This window comes from Elephas maximus, chromosome X (assembly GCF_024166365.1).
Source record: "Elephas maximus indicus isolate mEleMax1 chromosome X, mEleMax1 primary haplotype, whole genome shotgun sequence".
In the NCBI taxonomy this organism is placed as follows: domain Eukaryota; kingdom Metazoa; phylum Chordata; class Mammalia; order Proboscidea; family Elephantidae; genus Elephas; species Elephas maximus.
Genome location: NC_064846.1, coordinates 121,498,830 through 121,516,436, shown reverse-complemented (window position 1 = coordinate 121,516,436; position 17,607 = coordinate 121,498,830). Strand labels below are relative to the sequence as shown.

General features: G+C 38.8%; 1 protein-coding gene and 1 pseudogene across 2 annotated transcripts in view; one reads left to right on the top strand and one right to left on the bottom strand.

Annotated features, from left to right (window-relative positions):
• Window positions 1-17,607, top strand: part of CLCN5 (chloride voltage-gated channel 5) — a 274,764-nt gene that overhangs the window by 244,067 nt on the left and 13,090 nt on the right. For both annotated transcript variants that reach the window (XM_049871859.1, XM_049871860.1), the window contains 7 exons: window positions 6,019-6,141; window positions 6,979-7,185; window positions 11,168-11,248; window positions 11,491-12,033; window positions 13,817-14,003; window positions 15,882-16,280; window positions 16,420-16,636. In XM_049871859.1, the coding sequence (XP_049727816.1) occupies window positions 6,019-6,141; window positions 6,979-7,185; window positions 11,168-11,248; window positions 11,491-12,033; window positions 13,817-14,003; window positions 15,882-16,280; window positions 16,420-16,636 (1,757 nt within the window). The remainder of the gene's footprint in view (window positions 1-6,018; window positions 6,142-6,978; window positions 7,186-11,167; window positions 11,249-11,490; window positions 12,034-13,816; window positions 14,004-15,881; window positions 16,281-16,419; window positions 16,637-17,607) is intronic.
• On the bottom strand, window positions 639-2,458 carry LOC126069009 (alpha-(1,6)-fucosyltransferase-like; annotated as a pseudogene).

Below are 17,607 nucleotides of genomic sequence, written 5' to 3'. Positions count from 1 at the left end.
AGATTAAGTACTAAAGAATCTGTTCATGGCATTGTTTTACAAAAGTTCCTAATGGAGTGTAAATATTTTATTTTCTGATGCATGCTTCACTTATTAATGATGAGGTTGATGAACTGATGCAATTACTTAAAAAAAAATCCAGACAACCATACAAAGTTAAAAATAGCCATCTTCATTCTGAATATCTTGGTTGGAGTGAATTCAGTGATCACAAAACCACCACTGGATAAGAATCAACTCTCCTGACAGTAGAGCACTATTTGGGTCTTCTCACTGGGTCACACAGGTCTCTCAGATTTTGCATTTGAAGTCTCACAAAATATGTCAATGTCACTTAAATTATACAATGTGGCAGTGTTTGTTTCATGGGGACATAATCTTGAAAGAAGGGGCAAAGTAGAAAATAACCTGTTTCATGTTGTATGTGAGTACATCATTGGACTGTGCATGGGTTTGAGGGCATTGCAGCCCTTGTTAAAGAGGAATTCCACCAGTGAAGCATCTGTCTGTTCTCAGTTGCTGTCAGTGCTGAGGGTGTCTACTCATTTAATCACACATTGTTAGGTGAGAGCCTTCTTGGTCTATTTGGCTCAAATGGTTTGAACTGAGTCAGATTGTTCATTTCTTCCATCTGAGCTTTATTTTTCAGCCTAAGGATATGTGGGGTACTTGACTGTCTCTATCTTCTCTTGAACTTTATAGGAGGGACATAGGCCCATCCTTCACAGTTTTCTGTTTACACTGCTAGAGTAACTATCCCAATGATTTCCAGCCACATGAATAGCATCTCCAGGCTCCATGAGGATTTCATCTGCAGTTTGAGGTTGGTGAGGATAAAAGGCAATCTGGTTGTGGGTATCTTGCCCCCCCAAAATAGTGGAAGTCATCCAAAGAATGGGGATGCAGTATTTGCATGATGTCATAAGCAACTCAACAGACCTGGGATGAAAAAGTACACACTAGGAAGTCTGCCTGGGAGAGAAAGTATATATCCAGACTTACACCCAGAGGTGTATTTTCTGTGTATCAATTGTGCCTTCCAGCTGACCAGAAGATAGAAGTATCACTAATAAATTCATAGTATGGGGTCCTTCGTTTTTGCTTTTAATAAAGAGGGGTCATCTGTGACCAAATATATTCTTTTTTTTCTAATTAACTTTTATTGAGCTTCAGGTGAACGTTTACAAATCAAGTCAGACTGTCACATATAAGTTTATATACACCTTACTCCGTACTCACACTTGCTCTCCCCCTAATGAGTCAGCCCTTCCAGTCTCTCCTTTTGTGACAATTTTGCCAGCTTCCAACTCTCTCTATCCTCCCATCCCCCCTCCAGACAGGAGATGACAACACAGTCTCAAGTGACCACTTGATATAATTACCTCACTCTTCATCAGCATCTCTCACCTACCCACTGTCCAGTCCCTTTCATGTCTGATGAGTTGTCTTCGGGGATGGTTCCTGTCCTGTGCCAACAGAAGGTTTGGGGACCATGACCGCCGGGATTCCTCTAGTCTCAGTCAGACCATTAAGTATGGTCTTTTTATGCGAATTTGGGGTCTGCATCCCACTGATCTCCTGCTCCCTCAGGGGTTCTCTGTTGCGCTCCCTGTCAGGGCAGTCATCGAATGTGGCCGGGCACCAACTAGTTCTTCTGGTCTCAGGATGATGTAGGTCTCTGGTTCATGTGGCCCTTTCTGTCTCTTGGGCTCTTAGTTGTCGTGTGACCTTGGTGTTCTTCATTCTCCTTTGCTCCAGGTGGGTTGAGATAAATATATTCTTTTTTTGTCCACTTTCATCCTGTGTGTGAGAAGCTGAAAATGTTCTTCAACATGTACCATGTACTTCTTGATGGGATGGAAGGCTGCTTCTGTTCCCATTTTGTGCATCTGACGTGGACTCCAATAACTGGATGTTTGAAGCCAAGCTTCTTGGTGGCCTCTTCTATTTCCGTGGATAAATTATTGACAAACTGGCACACCCACCACACTGCAGGATCACCCTGGACTGAACAAGTTCACCTGCAAGGTCTTCTGGTACAGATAGGGGTAAATATGGTGGACGGGATGAAGACTGTTTTACATTGGGGAGCTCGACCACCTGAACATTTTTGTCCTTCACTTCACCCGACTCGTGTCCAGTGGAGACACCATATCTATCTGTGCACGTCTCACAGATCTAAACACAGTCTCCCATCTACCAGTAGCATAGCACCAATTCTGAGATTCCAGGATGAGTGTTTGCTGGATGCCATATGCAATCATGAAGCAATAGATCACATGGTGGAGTTGATATTACATAGTAGCTTCTTGGCTTTGCTGCAATCCTTGGGATTCTGAAGATATGTTGTCCTCCTCTGGACCAGCTCTGTCAGATCTTTGGCTTCTTTTTCCCACCAATCGCCTGCTCCATTTGTTTGACTGAGGTAGTATAGAGCTGTCATTACAGACCTTTCCTTCTAAATTCTTGAATTTCTTAAGTTCACTCTGTAGAAAAAACCAGAGCTCTTTACCTCGACGGCACTGGGTTTACTGGACATCTTATATAACGATAGTATAGTATCAAACCAGGAAATTGACATTGGTACAATCCACAGACCTTATTTAGGTTTTGCCAGTTCTACACACACTCATTTGTGTGTGTGTGTGTGTGTGTGTAGGGCTATGCATTTTTATGACTGTGTAGATTTGTATAACTACCACCACAATCAAGATTTAGAACTGTTCCATCACCACAAGCCTCCCTTGTGCTAATCCTTTAGAGCTGTGTATGTGTAAGTGTCCCAACAGTAACTTCCAAACCTTTGGCTCTCCTTTTTGGGGAAATATTCTTCTAGGTTTTAAGAGTTCCTCTGCCAAGAACTTTACCTCTAGTCTCTGCCTCTAGCCAGTTTCAATTACTTTCCGTTTCACTCTCTTTCCTCTTTTCACACCTACAGAATCCTCTTCCTCCCTAGCTACATTTGAAAGGTAAAGACATAGTAATGATCTGTTTCTCTAAGGACTAAGATAATGGAATACCTGTGTCAAAATTATAACTCAGAAAAAAACTGAGCATTGTGGTTCTCCTTGTTAGGTCAACGAATTATTTTAAAGTGTTTTTTATAAAGTCAAAAGTCCATTGATTTTACATTTTGTATAACTAGAATTTCACTTCTTTTTTTTTTTTAAATTTATTGTATTTTGGGAGAAAGTTTACAGTACAAATTAGTTTTTTGTTAAAAAATTTTATGCACAAATTGTTTTATTACATTAGTTACAATCCCCACAATGTGCCAGCACTCTACCCCTTTCCCTTTCCGCCCTGGGTTCACTGTGTCCGTTCATCCAGGTTTCCTGTCCCTTCCTGCCGTCTCGTCTTTGCTTTTGGGCAGGTGTTGCCTGTTTGGTTTCGTACATTTGATTGAACTAAGAAGAAGAACATTCCTTACGTGTGTTATTTGCTTTATAGGCCTTTGGCTGAAAGGTGGACTTCAGGAGTGGCTTCAGTTCTGAGTTAGCTTGGTGTCCGTGGGCTATAGTCTCAGGGGTTCCTCCAGTCACCATCAAACCAGTGAGTTCTGGTCTTTTTTTGTGAATTTGAATTTTGTTCTACATTTTTCTCCTGCTCTGCCTGGGGCCCTCTATTGTGATTCCTGTCAGAGCAGTAGGTAGTAATAGCCTGGCACCATCTAGTTCTTCTGGGCTCAGGTTGGTGGAGGCTGTGGTTCATGTGGTCTGTGAGTCCTTTGGACTAATATTTTCCTTGTGTCATGGGTTTTCTTTATTCTCCTTTGCTCTGAACATGCTGGGACCAATAGATGTTCTTAGATGGCCACTTACAAGCTTTTAGGACCCCAGACACTATTACCAAAGTAGGATGTAGAACATTTTCTTTATGAACTATGTTATGCCAGTTGACCTAGATATCCCCTGAGATCATGGTCCCTAGCCCTCAGCCCCAGCAACTCAGTCCCTCAAGGTGTTTGGATGTGTCTAGGAAGCTTCTATGACTTTGCCTTGGTCAAGTTGTGCTGACTTCCCCTATGTTGTATGTTGTTTTCCCTTCAGCAAAGTTAACATTTGTATACTATCTAGTTAGTAATTTCCCCTTCCCCACCCCTCCCCTCCCCTCCTTCATAGCTGTCAAAGGTTTTTTTTTCTGTATGTAAATGTTTTCTTGGTTTTTATAATAGTGGTTTCATATAATATTTGTCCTTTTGTGATTGACATATTTCACTCAGCATGAATTCCTCCAGATTTATCTATGTTATGAGATGTTCCTCATATTCATCATTGTTCTTTATCATTGGGTAGTATTCCATTGTGTGTATGTACCATAATTTATCTGTTCATCTGTTGATGGGTGCTTAGGTTGTTTCCATTTTTTTTTTGCTATTGTGAATAATGCTGCAGTGAACATGGGTGTGCATGTGTCTGTGTGACAGCTCTTATTTCTCTAGTATATATTCTTAGGAGTGGGATTGCTGGATTGTATGGTATCTCTTCTTAAGGAGGTGCCATATTTTTTTCCATAGTGGTTGTACCATTTTACATTCCCACCAGCAGTGCATAAGAGATTCCAGTCTCCCCACAACCTCTTCAACATTTTTTTTAATGTGCCAGTAATATTGGAGTGAGATGGTATGTCATTATAGTTTTGATTTGCGTTCCTAAAGATCTCTCGCATTTCCTCATGTGTCTGTTAGCCACCTGAATATCTTCTTTGGTGAAGCTTTGTTTCACATCCTCTGCCCATTTTTTAATTGGATTATTTGTCTTTTTATTGTTGAGGTGTTGAAGTATTCTATAGATTTTAGAGATTAGACCCTTGTTGGATATGTCGTAGCCAAAATTTTTTTCCCAGTCTGTAGGTTCTCTTTTTACTCTTTTGGTGAAGTCTTTTGATGAACGTAGGTGTTTTCATTTTTAGGAGTTCCCAGTCACGTGGTTTCTTTTCTGGTGTTTGTGCACTGTTAGTTATGGTTTGTATACTGTTTACGCCATGTACTATGGCCCCTAGTGTTGTCTCTTTTCTTTCTTCCATAATCTTTATAGATTAAGGTTTTATATTTAGGTCTTTGGTCCATTTTGTGAATTTCATTTCTTTTTTTTCCACATATTCCTGTTAAATTTTATTTTACTTGTTCAGTCCAACATTCCAGCTGAATTTCATTTCTTAATATTTCCACCAGCAAGCGTAATGTCCTAATGTTCAAAAATTGCTTTTTTGTGAAGAGTGACTATTTGCAAGCCCTTTAATGTTGATGAATCCTTACTAGTGGTCAAAATTAGATATTTTTTTCTGGCGCACTTATTATCTTAGGGAAATAGCTTCAAAAAGCACATTCTCTCCATTTTAAAAATAGCTACTACCATTTATTCTTCGGAATACCTGGCTTCTCACTGGTATTATTTTATTGTCAGAGCCAGAAACTTTCTACTCCATATGCTTGTTGCTGAGTCTGTGGTAGCAAAATTCTCTCAAAGATGTAGTCATTCTTTAGAGAGCTTAATTGTGTATTTTAAGGGGGAAAAAAAAGACATCCAGGGCTTTTAGTAAATATAACTTCTTGGGAGAATTAGACACCAAGAGAGACAGTCAAAAGTGAATTTAATGTAGCTTTAGAGCCAGTCTTCACTTCAAACGTGCAGCCAAGGTACAGCACTTCCCATAGAAGGGCTTTAAGACTCTTGATAAGATTGACATAGAATCATATATATTTGACTGCAAAACCTATCAAAGCACTCATAGAAAGTGAATTTTGTTTCAGGGCTTTCAGTGTGCGCTACCTTTTTGTCTGTTCTTAGAATCCATTGTAACTTTGTTTTAGGTATAGCAAAACAGATCATTTTCAGTGGCAAGTGGGCTGACAGTGTTTTAATAGTTGCTTTGCTAGTACTCTGGAAAGGAATATCTTGAGCAATTTGATGCTGAACTTTTTTTTTTTTAATTTTTATGACCTCCTCCCCTGAGAAACATATGTCTCAGTGAGACTCTCTAGGCTAAAACAAGCTTTTTCTTTTTTCCCCATTCCAGGGAGCCTTTGCCTACATAGTCAACTATTTCATGTACGTTCTCTGGGCTCTCCTATTCGCCTTCCTTGCCGTATCTCTTGTCAAGGTTTTTGCGCCTTATGCCTGTGGCTCCGGAATCCCTGAGGTGAGTCTCTAAAATGGCTTATAAATTGTAACAATAATGATCCTTTTTGGTTAAGGCCCTTTAATATGTATCCCAACATATACCACAGTTTGGTGAGTATTAAACAGGATCAGGTCTCAAGGCAATCTAGGACCTCTCTAGGTCTTCCCTCAAGTCTTCTTCTCCTAGCGTGGGCCATCTGGAAGTTAAAGCGAGTTGATTTGGAACCTACTGTGGGTTCCTGTTGAACCAGACTCCTGAAGACCTCCCCCACTCCCTACCTAAGAAGCAAGAAGCACTCAGAGTAGATCCGAAGATTCTGGACTCAAAAAGTAGCAGTATCGTCAACTTTGTTAGAGTGGAAGAAATAAAACTGTTTTACTACATTTTCCACAATGTAATTTGAACTGGGGAGGGGTTGGTTAAAACCCTATTTATAACTACTTTTAGTTTAGATTACTTGACAGTGACTGAAACCAAGATGACGTTGTCCATCTCTATTTCCTGACCAGACAATAGTCACGGGTTTCAGGGAGATTAACCTTGTCCTCTCAGAACATGTCTCTTGGGTCACCATTTTGTAAAGTAAGGAAAACAACTATCATTCCCTCTCTGCCATATACTTATACTCTATATACTCTCATACTTACAATAAACCCTTGCCCAGCTATCACATGGCCAAAAAAAAAAAAAATGAACGCTTCCCTGGGCCCCCTCCCAAACTGGGATCACTGTAGGTCAAAGTATTTGTATGTGCCTTGTACAAAATGTGTAATTTCAAGATTGAGGTTCAGAATATTGCTTCTTAGCTTTGTTTACTTGCTTAGTCTATATGTGATCTCTGTGTTTGACCTGCAGATAAAAACTATCTTGAGTGGTTTCATTATTAGGGGCTATTTGGGTAAGTGGACCCTGATTATCAAAACCATTACATTGGTGCTGGCAGTATCATCTGGCTTGAGCCTGGGCAAAGAGGGCCCCCTAGTGCACGTGGCTTGCTGCTGTGGGAACATCCTGTGCCACTGCTTCAACAAATACAGGAAGAATGAAGCCAAACGCAGAGAGGTAATAACAAATAGTCTTAATATTCTCTTTGTTGAGGATTCAAGCAATGTTAATGTAAATACCCTTTGACCCAGAAATTCCACTTCTAGGAATTTATCCTACAGACCTCCTAACATGTTATATACAGATGTCCAACAGTAAAGGACTGATGGAATAAACAATATTCTATTCATGCTATGGAATATTATGCAACCATTAAAGGAATGAGATAGCCCAATGTGTACTGGCATGGAATGATGGCTACAAAACACTGTTAAGTTTTAAAGCCAGTTTCTGAATAATGTGTAGAGTATAATAATTCAATTAGTGTTTTTTAAAGGTGGCACAAACGGTTAAGACTTGACTACTACCTGAAAGATTGGTGGTTCTAAGCCACCCATAGGCACCTCAGAAGTAAGGCCTGGCCATCTGCTTCTGAAAGGTCGCAGCCCTGAAAACCCCATGGGGCAGTTCTGCTCTGCCCACATGGGGTCACCATGAATTGGAATTGACTTAGTGACAACTAACAACAACAACAACATATATGTACTTAGAAAATGTCTGGAAAATAAGTTTACTTCAAACTGTTAAAAATGGCTACCTCTGGTGAGTGGAAAAGTGAGGTAGTAGTGAAGGAGAAGTAAGGACTTTAACTTTTTATTGTATATAGTTCTATACAAATATATGTTGTTTCTATTACAAAATAAGTTATAAAAATAATAGATTTTTAAAGAAGTTGTTTATTGCTGTGGAAGAATAAATATGCATGCAGTGTGTGTTTCAGATCCCAGCTCTTTCTACCTAAAAAGCCACACTGAATTAATTTCTGTCTATATTGGATCCTCAGCCCCACTAAATTAATCGTGCCACAGCATCTCTATAGTTGTTCTCATGTTTATGCAGTTGTTAATGTATATTGTTTTGAGGAGGAAAAATGTTTTTAAAAATGTTTCAAGTTGTTGGTTACTTTTGTCCTGCCATAAATGAGGACTTTGGAGAATAACGGTTCTTGTTCAACTTTCCTTAAATTTCAAAGAAGTCACATATGGAATGGGTCAAGACCAAGCTCATTTCATTAAAACAAAATTTTCACAAAAGTGGAAACTAGCAATTTAATCTTAAAAAAAAAAAAGAAAAGAAACAAGACCCAGAAGGAAACTTAAAGATGCTTAAATTTCTAATATGGAATAAATTTTGATAGTACAAAGGGGGGAAGTTCCTGGCACAGTTTATAAGGAGAAGAAGGCTAGCACGTGAGAAATCAGGAAATCTGAGTAGATTGTTTAGCTACCTGTCATATAGTAAAGGGACATATGTTCAAAGGGAACAATGTACAACAAAACTAAAGAGTTTAAAGGACATTTTAGTGGGCAAGAGGTTTAGTAAAGTGTTGATTGCTGCTGTTTTTGCATGGGTGGGAGGTAAATTTGGAACTACTGATTGCTGGTTACTTTCATTCCATAAAATTGGCACTTTTGTTCAAATAGTTCCTTGTAAAATGAAAGGAGTTTGATTTAGTAGTTTCTGTGTGGAAATGTCATGTATTTCTCTAACGATACTCATGAATACTTGAATCATTAATTCCTATTGTTATTTAGACTTACCAGTTCTCGTTTTCCTGTTGTTCTCACTATCGGTAGCAACTGTTTTATGTCCAGTGAATTCCTAAAAGTGGGCAGATGGTTGAGAGTAAAATAGAGATTTGAAAAGGAAGGACCTAGACAGACTCCCTTCTACAATATAAAAATTAAAGCAGACCAGCCAAACTGATTCTTTCTTCTCCCTCATATGTCATCCTAAACATAGTTACCAAAACCCCCTTTCTCAAGTTTAATGTTGGCTGTCCTCATCCTAGTGTCCCTGGGTGGTGCAGTTAAAGCAGTTAGCTGCTAACTGAAAGGTTGGCGGTTTGAGTCCACTGAGAGGCACCTTGGAAGAAAGGTCTGCGATCTATTTCTGAAAAATAAGCCGTTGAAAACCTTTTGGAGCACAATTTTACTCTGACACGCATAGGGTCGCCATGAGTCAAAGTTGACTGCACAGCAGCTGGTTTGTTTTTTTTAGTCCTTATCCTTCTCAAATTAAAGCCATCCTAGCTATGAATTTCTAAGTTCTCACCAGTTAGCACCATAGCTCACTCTTTCCTCCCTTCATTTTCCTGGGCCATCTTACACTCCCAGAGAAACCTTTCTAATTATTGTGCCCAAAATAGTTTTATTCAAAACCTTAATTTAGTTCAACTTTCTCTTTAAATATTTCCCTACTACTGCAGATCATTTATCTGTCCACAGCAACCAGAATCCAGTGAAAGGAATTTATTCTTCCATGAATTTTTGTTTGTTTGCGATTACTAGTGTTTTTTATGCGTATTTTACATGTATATGCATTCCTAATACCAGCTGTTGTGTTCTAAACATATTTGTGAGCTTACTTGCATTTTCCCTACCTCTTTGTCCCTCATTCTCTCTTTCTGACCCATGCTTTCTCTTCCTTTGTCTCCCTCCTAGCCCCTTTCCTTGCCACACCTAAACATATTTAGATCTACTCTTCACTTAAAATATCTGTCCTTGACCTTGCTTCTAGTTGCCTTCCTATTACTGTTTTCATAAGGTTGTGGGCATGGAATAGGACACAAGATACAAGAAACTCTTAATACTTATCATATGAATATTTCAGAATTTTCAGCTTCTGAATAACTGTAAGCCAAATGTAGCTTATTTTGTGTCATTAGAGCCTTCTTTAAAATCTCATTTAATGTGATGGATATATTTACAACAATGAACAACAAAAAAAAAGAGTAGCTGCTGAGGCTGCTTATATAACCAAACACCTCGTGGGATTTAGTTTCTCGTTTTGGAGGTCATGGTTTCATGGGACCAGTTAATTGGCCTAATAACATGTTTAGTGCTTCTATTCTACTTTCTAGTTCGTTAGTAGTACCTGGGGTTTTAAAAGCCTGCAAGCGACCATCCAAGGAACAACAATTGGTCTCTATTCACCTCGAGCAACAGAGGAAGAAGGAGAGTCATGAGTAGGAGGAGGAAATGAATGTGTGGCTAGTTGCCTCCATGAATAACTGTCTCCTTTGCCATGAGACCAGAACTGGATTGTGCCCAGCTACCATTACTGAACATGTTAATCAAAGATTCTGTAGGAGAATCCTGATCAAAAGAGGGAGAATGCAGACCAGATTTTCAAATTCTCATGGACTCCAGAGTTTCTGGAGCCATGGACAGTGGATGAACCCTTGAAACTATTGCCTTGAGATAATCTTAAACCTTAAACCAAAAACACCCCCTGAAGTCTTCTTAAACCAAACAATAGTTTAGCTCAACTAGTAAAGGATGTCTGCCTTGAGCATTATGCTCTTTTAAAACCTATATAGGATCAAATTGACAACAGCAACTTGAAACATTAGAGAGGAACCTTTGGGGGCAGTGAGTTCATGTTAATAGAGGAGGAACAACTCAGAAAAAGAGCTTGAGAATGGTTGCACAACTCAAATGTAATCAGCATCACTGAGTTGTACATACAGAAATTGTTGATTTGGCGAATGTTCTGTGTATATTCTCAACAACAAAATATTTTTTTTAATTTCATTTAAAAAAGCATTCCTTTATGAAGTGCTATATAAATACATCACTGTAACTACTTCATTTAGGTTTTAAATAGGTCTGTAAACTTAGATTCAGTTACTAAAGTGGGAGTATTGGGGATGGGGGAAGGGCATAATTTGTAATAAAGTACATGGCTAAATCAATTACAAAGGAAAGGCCCTCTTACCTGTTCAAGCATATGAATCATGTGTGTTCAAAATTCAGTATCTATATACAGTGTTTCAAAGTAAATATAAATTCTTCATATTTGATAAACTGGAGCATGTAATGGTTGATTTGTAGTTTGTTTTACCGTTTAGTAACCACTAACATTATTTTTCAAATATGTGATTTGAAGGCAGGAAAATCGCATTATCCTATTACTAATTTTGAGTTTTGGATCATAGGTTTTGTCGGCTGCAGCAGCAGCTGGTGTATCTGTAGCTTTTGGGGCACCTATTGGCGGAGTATTATTCAGCCTAGAAGAGGTAACTACTTTTAACTGTCTGTTGAGCATGTGCATGCTTTTGTGTTGGGAATTTTGGCCAAGATCTACATATGTACATCACCATCCCTAAGTGCTGTGCCCAACTCACTGCTTAACCATGTGACTCTAGAAGTCTATGCAAAGTGTTCATCCTCAGTACTCTAATTTCCTCAGCACAAACTTTTCACCCAAAACAATTTCTGTATATTGACTGAGTTTGCTTTCTCACCTTCTCTCTTATAGGTCAGCTACTATTTTCCCCTAAAAACACTGTGGCGTTCTTTCTTTGCTGCCTTGGTGGCAGCATTTACTCTACGTTCCATCAATCCATTTGGGAACAGCCGCCTGGTTCTATTTTATGTGGAATTTCACACCCCATGGCATCTCTTTGAGCTTGTGCCATTCATTCTGCTGGGCATATTTGGTGGTCTCTGGGGAGCTTTGTTTATTCGCACAAACATTGCCTGGTGTCGGAAGCGTAAGACCACCCAGTTGGGCAAGTATCCTGTCATAGAGGTACTCACTGTGACAGCCATCACTGCCATCCTGGCTTTCCCCAATGAATATACCCGTATGAGCACGAGTGAGCTCATCTCGGAGCTATTTAATGATTGTGGCCTACTGGACTCCTCCAAGCTCTGTGATTATGAGAACCGTTTCAACACAAGCAAGGGGGGTGAACTGCCTGACAGACCTGCTGGCCTGGGAGTCTACAGTGCATTGTGGCAGCTGGCTTTGACACTCATACTGAAAATTGTCATTACTGTATTTACCTTTGGCATGAAGGTAAGGAGATTCTTTGGGTACTTAGTGGATGCATGTGTGGCTGTGGGTGTTGGAGGGCAAAACCAAGGTATCATATAATCCTGATCACTCATGGAGCTTTCAACTTCGCCAGACATCATCCTCCCATCCCCAATAGCCTTTTTTATCCCCACATGTTTTCATAACTTCCTAGTCAATTGTACCTCTACCTCAAATTTTTCAAACCAAGTTTTAGGCCAAATGCAAACCTCAGTGAGAGATTTTTAGGTAGAAATGTTTTCTCCCTTTCTGAGGAAAACCTATTTTTGCCCCTCAAAAAGAATGGTGTGGTATTTATTCCGGTACCTTTCATATTAAAACAATATCTGACCAACACAGTATTGGTCTTTATAGAGTGGCTTTAGAGTTTACCAAAATAGCAAAATATTAGGTTGAACCAAATGAAGTTGCTGATACTCAACCACTTTGACTACTAAAATAGCAGTTGTATATGGTTCAACCTCATATGGCAAAGAGTATATTTTACATTTGGCATTAATGCTCAGTTATCAAGTACTGAGCATCCATTTCACAGGTGATCCTAAATTAGTATTTAAACTATCAAAAGCAGACATCAGGCCAGCATGTTTTATTTTAAGCACCAGTTACTACTTCTGTATTTCAAAAGAAACCAGAAAGGAAAATTTGTTAAGGTATTTCCTCCTCTTTCCTAGGTTTTTTTTTTTTTTCTTTAACACCCCACTACCAAGTTACTTCACTGTATTCTCTAGAGAAACTGAGCTTCAAGCCAGAAAATGAGAAACAGAAACTCAGTTTAGGCAATAGTATAATCTTTGAGAGATGATTCATGCATCCCCTCAGCACAGGGGATAGATGGAGATCTTGAAAAGTTTTGCGGTGCTTCTGGACTTCAAATTTTCACCTTCATTCTTTTGTTTAGAGTGAATTTGCAGACCATCAAACCCACATAGATGCAGATGTATTCCAAAATCAAACAGTCTATTTTTAATCAGTCTGCTGTTTGATTATCCTTCATTGTATTCGTATCCTAGGAGTCAAGAAAAAGGGCAGGCAAGTAAATGAGGTTTCCTCTTTTGGATAGCCATGCAACCACAGTCACTATCTCATTTAAAAATTTTAATTCTTTAGTCTTTCTTTATATTGTTATAAAATAAACTGAAACTTCATGTGCCATTCTTTTTTGTGTGAGCAGTCAGTTAAGATTTAACATGAGGGTAGTTACGAGCATCACATTTAAGTTCCAGTACCAGCATTTACTAAATCTTGACCTTGAGTTAGTTACTTAATTTCTCTGAACCTTAGGTTCTTAGGTTCTTTGTGATTTGGGAATAATAAACCTCCTAGGGTTGTAAAGAACTGATGAAATCTTGCATACTTTTATCGAGCACAGAACATGGTATATAATCAATAAAGGGTAGTTGTTGTTGATAAGAGTTCAGAATTAGGGGAAATGTCTGCATATATGAGAAACTCCATTTGTTTTCCTTTTTCTTTGGGAAAGGCTTAATTTCTGCCTCCAGTTCTGTGTTGGTCTGGAGAATTCAGGCTCTTGCCTGATGGATTCCGAATCAGGGTAAGCTTCTTTGCAGTTGTACTTGCCTGCACATCCCAGAGAACCTCTAGACCCTATAGTGTTACACAAATCTTTACAGCTACTTGCTAGCATGGTGTGTAGTTAAATTGTCATTTGCCTGTTTGCTTCGTAGAGGGTCAGTGCTATAGTCCTTACCACATGCCAAACAGTCACATCATTTCTCAACCATATATTGCTTTCTCTTTGCAGATCCCTTCTGGCCTCTTTATACCTAGCATGGCTGTTGGTGCTATAGCAGGCCGACTTTTAGGAGTAGGAATGGAACAACTGGCTTATTACCACCATGACTGGGCCATTTTCAATAGCTGGTGTAGTCAAGGAGCTGATTGTATCACACCCGGCCTTTATGCAATGGTTGGGGCTGCAGCATGCTTAGGTAAGTATTTAAATTGATACCAAAGAAGTTGCTACCCAGGTGACATAAAGAGGAGTGATATTAAACATAATTGGCTGCAGATTTTTTTTAATGACGATCAGTTTTCTTTTGGATTTGCCATTTTTCAAGTCCTTTAAGAAAAAAAAAATTTATTTCTATATATCTATTTTTTTTGTATATCTGCATGGAAACCCTGGTGGTGTAGTGGTTAAGTGCTGCGGCACTGGGTTCTGGGTATATAGCTGCAGTCCTCCCCTTTGAGAGTAATCCTACTGTCTCATACTGAGGAAGTAATCAGAATTTGGATAAAGATATTTGTACAGGAATGCTCATCACAGTATTACTTATAATAGTGAAAATTTGGAATTAACACAAAGACCAGACTTACTGGTCCAACAGAGACTGGAGAAACCCTGAGAGTATGGCCCTGGACACCCTTATAGCTCAGTAATGAAGTCATTCCTGAGATTCACCCTTCAGCCAAAGATTAGACAGGCCCATAAAACAAAACGAAACTAAAGGGGCACACCAGCCCAGGGGCAAGGACAGGAAGGCAGGAGGGAACAGGAAAGCTGGTGATTGGGAACCCAAGGTTGAGAAGGGGATAGTGTTGACATGTCATGGGGTTGGCAACCAATGTCACGAAACAATATGTGTATTAATTGTTTAATGAGAAACTAGTTTGCTCCATACACCTTCATCTAAAGTACAAAAGAAGAAAAATTTTAAAAGAAATTGGAATTAACCTAAATGTGCACAGGAAGGGACTGGTTAAATAAATTATGGTACATCCATATGGTGATATGAAGTCATTAAATATGTTGATATATTTAATCTTTAAATATGATGTTAAATAAATTTGTAACAATATGGGAAATGTTCCTAATATAAAGTGGGAGGAAAAGCATAGTATGGAATTAAACATATGATTTCACCTATATAAAAGTATACATTTTTGTATAGAAAAAATTTGAAGAAAATATTTCAAGATGTTTATTGTGCTTATTTATAGGCAGTGAACTTATGGACAATTATTTTCTTTTATATACTTTTTGAATTTTCCACAATGGGTGTATATTACTTTTATAATTAGAAAAAAAGAAGATTCAAAAAAGTATGTTGTATTTTCCTAATGAGTAGGGAATACTTGGGGAATCTCAGATATACAATTGGCAAAAGGGCACAGAAAGCTCTGGAATGGCATAGAAATTGTTGTTAGAAATTTTCACTGTTTTTTATATACCTCCCTTCTATTTGTTTGTTTTTTTCCTTTTAAAGAGGTCAGAGCTTTTCTAAACAGTTTGACCAATGCAGACTTAATTCAACATTTTACCTCATAGGAACAACTGGAGTAATTTGTGCTTTGTGTTCATATTTTTAAAAGTTCTTCCACAAAATTAATAGTTATTTTTAAGAGTACATTTGTTAAACTGGTGAATCCCCAGGGTAACCCAGGAAACTAAAATGCTTTTGAGAAATAGATATTCTTGGCCTGAATGTCTACCTGTTTATATTAATTATATTTACGGGGAAATGTCTACTCTTCACCAGTCACAATGGCTTAAATGTGCACATTTATTTAGTGAATTTTTGTATTATCACCTAGAGAATAGTTTTATATTTTCTTAAATGTTAAAGATAATTTGAAGAAAAAAGAAAGTAACTTGTAGTTTGGTAGATACTGTTTTGAGAAATCTGAATTGTGTACACTGTAACCTTTAATGCAATTGCTAGGGTCTGTGTGGTTATAGGTTAGACCCCATTATAGCAATTTTGCTGATAAGTAAGTTTTTCTGGATGGGACGAGTGACAGGCCTGTAATTGTAATGAATACGGTATTTTGCCTGCCTTCAATAACCTGTTTCTGTTGCTTTGCAGGTGGAGTGACTCGTATGACTGTCTCTCTTGTTGTCATAATGTTTGAACTAACTGGTGGCTTGGAATACATTGTGCCTCTAATGGCTGCAGCCATGACAAGCAAGTGGGTGGCAGATGCTCTTGGGCGGGAGGGCATCTATGATGCCCACATCCGTCTCAATGGATACCCCTTTCTTGAAGCCAAAGAAGAGTTTGCTCATAAGACACTGGCAATGGATGTGATGAAACCCCGGAGAAATGATCCTCTGTTGACTGCCCTTACTCAGGACAGTATGACTGTAGAGGATGTAGAGACCATAATCAATGAAACAACTTACAGTGGCTTTCCAGTGGTAGTGTCCCGGGAGTCCCAAAGACTTGTGGGTTTTGTTCTCCGAAGAGATCTCATTATTTCAATTGGTAAGGATTTCAGAAAGGGGATAATGGAATCCACTATGGAAATAAATAAATGTGCATGAAACAGGGGAAGACAGAGGGAAGAGGGAAGTGGTTGGGGCCAGAAAGCTTCAACTTTTTTTCTCTCCCACTTTTCGAATAGAAAACGCTCGAAAAAAACAGGATGGGATTGTGAGCACTTCCATCATTTATTTCACTGAGCATTCTCCTCCAATGCCACCATACACTCCACCCACCCTGAAGCTTCGGAACATACTGGATCTCAGCCCCTTCACTGTGACGGATCTTACGCCCATGGAGATTGTAGTGGATATCTTCCGTAAGCTGGGTCTGCGTCAGTGCCTGGTTACACACAATGGGTGAGAACTCTTTGGTGGAGACAAATTGAATTGGGAGAGAAAACAGGATGTAGAGACATAAAGGAAGAAGGAGAACCCAATTCAAATGAACATTAGTAGCACTTATAGGCCTTTTGAGGAGCCCTAGTGGTACAGTGGTACAGTGCTTAAGGGATCCACTGCTAACTAAAAGGTTCTAACCCACTAGCCACTCTGTGGGAGAAAGAGGTGGCACTCTGCTTCTGTAAAGATTACAGCTTTGGGAACCCTATGGGACAGTTCTACTCTGTCCTACAGGGTCACTGTGAACCAGAATTGACTCAGCGGCAATAGGTTTGGTTTGGTTTATAGGCCTTTTGTAGCTTTCAAACGAAGATGGATGTGTTTCTTTTATCATCATAATTAATAGAAAAGGAGCTTGGGAAAGAAAGTGTATTTAACTGTTGGTTAACTGTTCATTGCATATTATAAACAACTCAGCTCTTCCCCCACAAAAGAAACCGCTGTGTTCTTTTAAACAGGCAGCACTAAAATTATAATGGCATTAGGTAGTGTATGTATATAGTACTTGGCCTTTACAATACCCTTGTTACTATTATCTGAGGATGAGGAAACCAGGTTTCGGTGAGGTTTAATGATTTGCACAATGGCTCCCAGTTAATAAATAGTAGAGGTAGGCATTTTTTTCATATTAGAATCACCTGGGATGAATTTAAAAATCACCATGCCCTCAATAAAGAACAATGATGAATCCGTGAAACATTTCATAACATGGAGGAATCTGGAAGGCATTATGCTGAGTGAAATTAGTCAGTTGCAAAAGGACAAATATTGTATATGAGACCACTATTATAAAAACTCAAGAAAAAGGTTAAACACAGAAGAAAATATTCTTTGATGGTTACGAGAAGGGGGCAGGAGGGAGGAAGAGGGGTTTTCACTAATTAGATAGTAGATAAGAACTATTTTAGGTGAAGGGAAAGACAACACAC